General features: G+C 42.2%; 1 protein-coding gene across 1 annotated transcript in view; it reads right to left on the reverse strand.

The window, feature by feature from the left end:
• The window catches only part of LOC120530681 (titin-like), a 53022-nt gene extending 49911 nt beyond the window's left edge, over window positions 1-3111 (reverse strand). The window contains exons 1-2 of the mRNA XM_039755102.1: window positions 3031-3111; window positions 2148-2265 (exon numbers count right to left, since the gene is read on the reverse strand). Coding sequence (XP_039611036.1) covers window positions 2148-2265; window positions 3031-3111 — 199 coding nt within the window. The remainder of the gene's footprint in view (window positions 1-2147; window positions 2266-3030) is intronic.
• Window positions 3112-3680: the final 569 nt, after the last annotated feature.

The following is a 3680-nucleotide window of genomic DNA, read 5'->3' on the forward strand; positions in this document are numbered from 1 at the left end:
AGCTTAGTTTTTGTACAGATATGCAGTATGAATTGTGGGACCAGGTGGCATGTTGGCACAGTTGTAGCACATGCTGCCTCGCAGTAAGGAGACCCGGGTTCGCTTCCCGGGTCCTCCCTGCGTGGAGTTTGCATGTTCTCCTCGTGTCTGTGTGGGTTTCCTCCCACAGTCCAAAGATATGCAGGTTAGGTGAATTTGCGATCCTAAATTGTCCTTGGTGTGTGGGTGTGTGTGCCCTGCGGTGGGCTGGCGCCCTGCCCGGGATTTGTTCCTGTCTTGTGTCCTGTGTTGGCTGGGATTGCCTCCAGCAGACCCCCCCCGTGACCTTGTGTTAGGATATAGCGGGTTGGATGATGACTGACTGAATGTGGGACCTTTTGTGAACAGGAAAGTAAACACTGTATCTACTCACGTATAACTCGGGTCTTGAAATCCGAAAAATCAATCATAAAATTAGACCCTGACTTATACGCCCGTTCAAAAAATATGACACTTAATTTGTTTGTGTTTTTTTTTTACATCTTCTTGCCTCTTTCAATCTCCCACCAGTTTCTCAGACACATCGAATTTTGTTGCAGTAGTGCAGTTACCGATTTCTATAGTCACTTCAATGACTTTTAATTTAAAACCAGCTTCTGATCGAACGCTCCATCGTAGATAAGGGATGCTCTTCCGATAAAGGTGTATGAGGGTGTGAGATACACAAAACATTAAACAGTGCAAATGTCGCTTTGGAATAGTTCAGGCATTGCAGTGTGGCCACGTAGGCACAATACATAGAAATCAAAGGCCGTGTACTCAGTGGTTACTCTCTCAGGTGGGCATTAGCATATCATAATCTCTTGGACCAATAGCATGAGTTTTTCGCATTCGACTTATACGACTGATATAAAATACCAGAAATTATATGATAAAATCAAGGCCCGTGAGAAATTAAACACAGGGATATACATTAAGTAAGTAAAAATTGATTTATAGACACCTTTCACAGGCAAAGGCCTAAAAGCACGGTACACTTATATGCACAGCTAGCTGTTTAAGATGGGTTGAAATCTACTTAATAAATGAATGCCTCAGGGTTAGCGTTTGCAGTGCACCATACAATGCACATGTCTCTGTTATATGCCATTTGGTATGGGATTCATGAAAGCAGTGGTGATGTTTGTGATGTGCCATCTGCTGAAATGACAGAGACATTACAATCAGACAGACATACACAGAGGTAATTATTTTGTATTACCTCTTTTAGGGAATTTAGATGTCAACTTTTGTCAGCACAAGGGGTTGAGGACAGATGTCGACCCTAAGGATTAGAGAGTGAAAAAAAGCTAAATACATCAACATTTACACTAATAGTAGACCCTCTTTGCTAGGAGGACTGTTAGACTGACTTATTGAGTTGACGTCAAATCCCTCCGTGTGCGTGAGTAGCATAAAGTAAAGAACATCTAGAATGGCACCGACATTGGGCAAGAGAGAGAGAAGCCAATGCGCAAAGCAAAATGCTTTGTATACATTTATTTTCTTGCATATTATTGCTGAATCGGATTTCAGCAAATGCGAAGTGGAGTCAAGGAAAAATGTATTATTTGCAGTGGTATAAGAAACAAAAGTTTGGCGGAGACGCTCAAATGTTTAAGTTCAGAAACTCGCACAGTGCCTGAAAGAAAAAAAGAAATTGATGTGAAAAGGCTAGTCACGGCCCACCATCTATTATGTTTCAGACAATATTACAAAAGATGACCCCTGTGCCGATGACATGATGGTGCTGCTGTGCCAAGTTTGTCTTCTGGCGCTGGCAGCACCCACACCTCTGCCTCAGAAACCGCTGAGAGGTCATCTAGCTGTGTGCTGACAGATGCTGTTCTGGAGTCAGAAAATGCAATAGTGGATGTGGCCAATGAACTAATGAATATAAGGGCTGTACTGTGTGATATTGACCACAAATGAAATGATTGGTTGAAAAGTAAATGCTGCATCTGATTACATGTTTTTACATTCTGCTAATTACATTCAAACAAAGTTGTAATGCTGTCAGATCTGGCTGATCATTTTGTGGGTCAGGTTCATCGTTGCACATCTGTTCAGGTACATGCTTGCACACTACGACTCACTACAATGGGCTGCAACACTTCCAGCATCATCACACTGAGCACTGGAGCGCCGCAGAGCTGCATGGTTAGTCCACTGCTCTTCACCCGGCTGACTCACGACAGCACAGCCACGCACAGCACCAACCACATCATCAAGTTTGCGGTGCAGGGACTGATAAGCAGGTATGATGAAACAGAGATGAGGTGGAACGGCTGTCCGCATGGTGTGAAGACAACAATCTCTCTCTCAATGTCAACAAGACAAAAGAGAGAATTGTGGACTTCAAAAAATCACATCCTGCCCACATCCCACTCAGTATTATCGGTTTAGATGTGGAGACTGTTAGGAGTACCAAGTTCCTCGGTGTGCACATAACTGAGGAACTTACGTGGACGCATAACCTCATCACTAATCAAGAAATCCCAGCAGAGACTACACTTCCTGAAGCGGCTGAAGCGAGCAAGTCTTCCCCCTTCCATCCTCACCATGTTCTACAGAGGCACCATTGAGAGTGTTCTGACCAGCTGCATCACGGTCTGGTATGGCAACTGCAACATATCTGACTGCAAGTGCCTGCAAAGGATAGTGAAGACAGCAGAGAACATTATTGGGGTGCCTCTCCCTTCACTACAGGACATATTTTATAAACGCAGTGTCTGCAAGGCCTACAGCATTGTGCGGGACCCTTACACCCCTCATGGACTTTACACACTTCTGCCATCATAGAGAAGATACTGCAGCATCAGAGCCAGATCATCTGCGATTCAGCAGGAGAGTTTTTACCCCCAAGCTGTCAGACTCCTTAACACCAGGCTGCCCCCTGGGATCTTCCACACAGCCTCAACCGCCTTTAAAAACAGAACTTTTATACATGCAAGTCACTGTCCTGCAAAGACGAGTGTGCAGGTAGAAAAGAACTGAAAATCTCATACTGACCTTGAAGGATTTTGCACACTGAACTTTGACATTCTTTGATTCTTTGATATTCTTCTGCTGTGAAACATTCTGACCTGTCATTATTTACACATGTCTTATTAATTATCATCATACACTGATAATTTCTGTATTATCTATATCTATTATTTATTTATTTTATTACATATTTATTGACTATATTTATGTATCTAAATTGCATAATACCATATATTGCATCAATCTTGTTTTTGCACAATGTCTTGTCTTGTTTGTGTTTTAATTTTAATTCTATTTTTAATTTAATTTTTATTTTTTATTTGCACTTCATGTTGTTATGCTGTGGACCCTGAGCTTCGCAATTTCGTCTATCTATATACTTGTATATGGTTCAGATGAAAATAAAGTTTGCTTTGACTTTGACTTGAAAGTTTTGTGCACTACAGAGCAGCACCTTAAATGAGTGTAAATGCTTTCTATTTACATGAGAAAATTCATTCCTTGAAGCTGCCTTTGTAGTGTAGTGATGGCACCGATCGCCACAAAAGATCAATCCTCTGCTCTTTACTTTGAGGTGACTCACTATCCTTAAGAGGACCGCTTGCTTTTGGCCACACTAGTTGGAAAAAGCACCTGCAACTGTGCAGAGTTGCCGTTTTTATAGGTTTTCCAGC

Source organism: Polypterus senegalus, chromosome 6, assembly GCF_016835505.1.
Source record: "Polypterus senegalus isolate Bchr_013 chromosome 6, ASM1683550v1, whole genome shotgun sequence".
NCBI lineage: Eukaryota > Metazoa > Chordata > Cladistia > Polypteriformes > Polypteridae > Polypterus > Polypterus senegalus.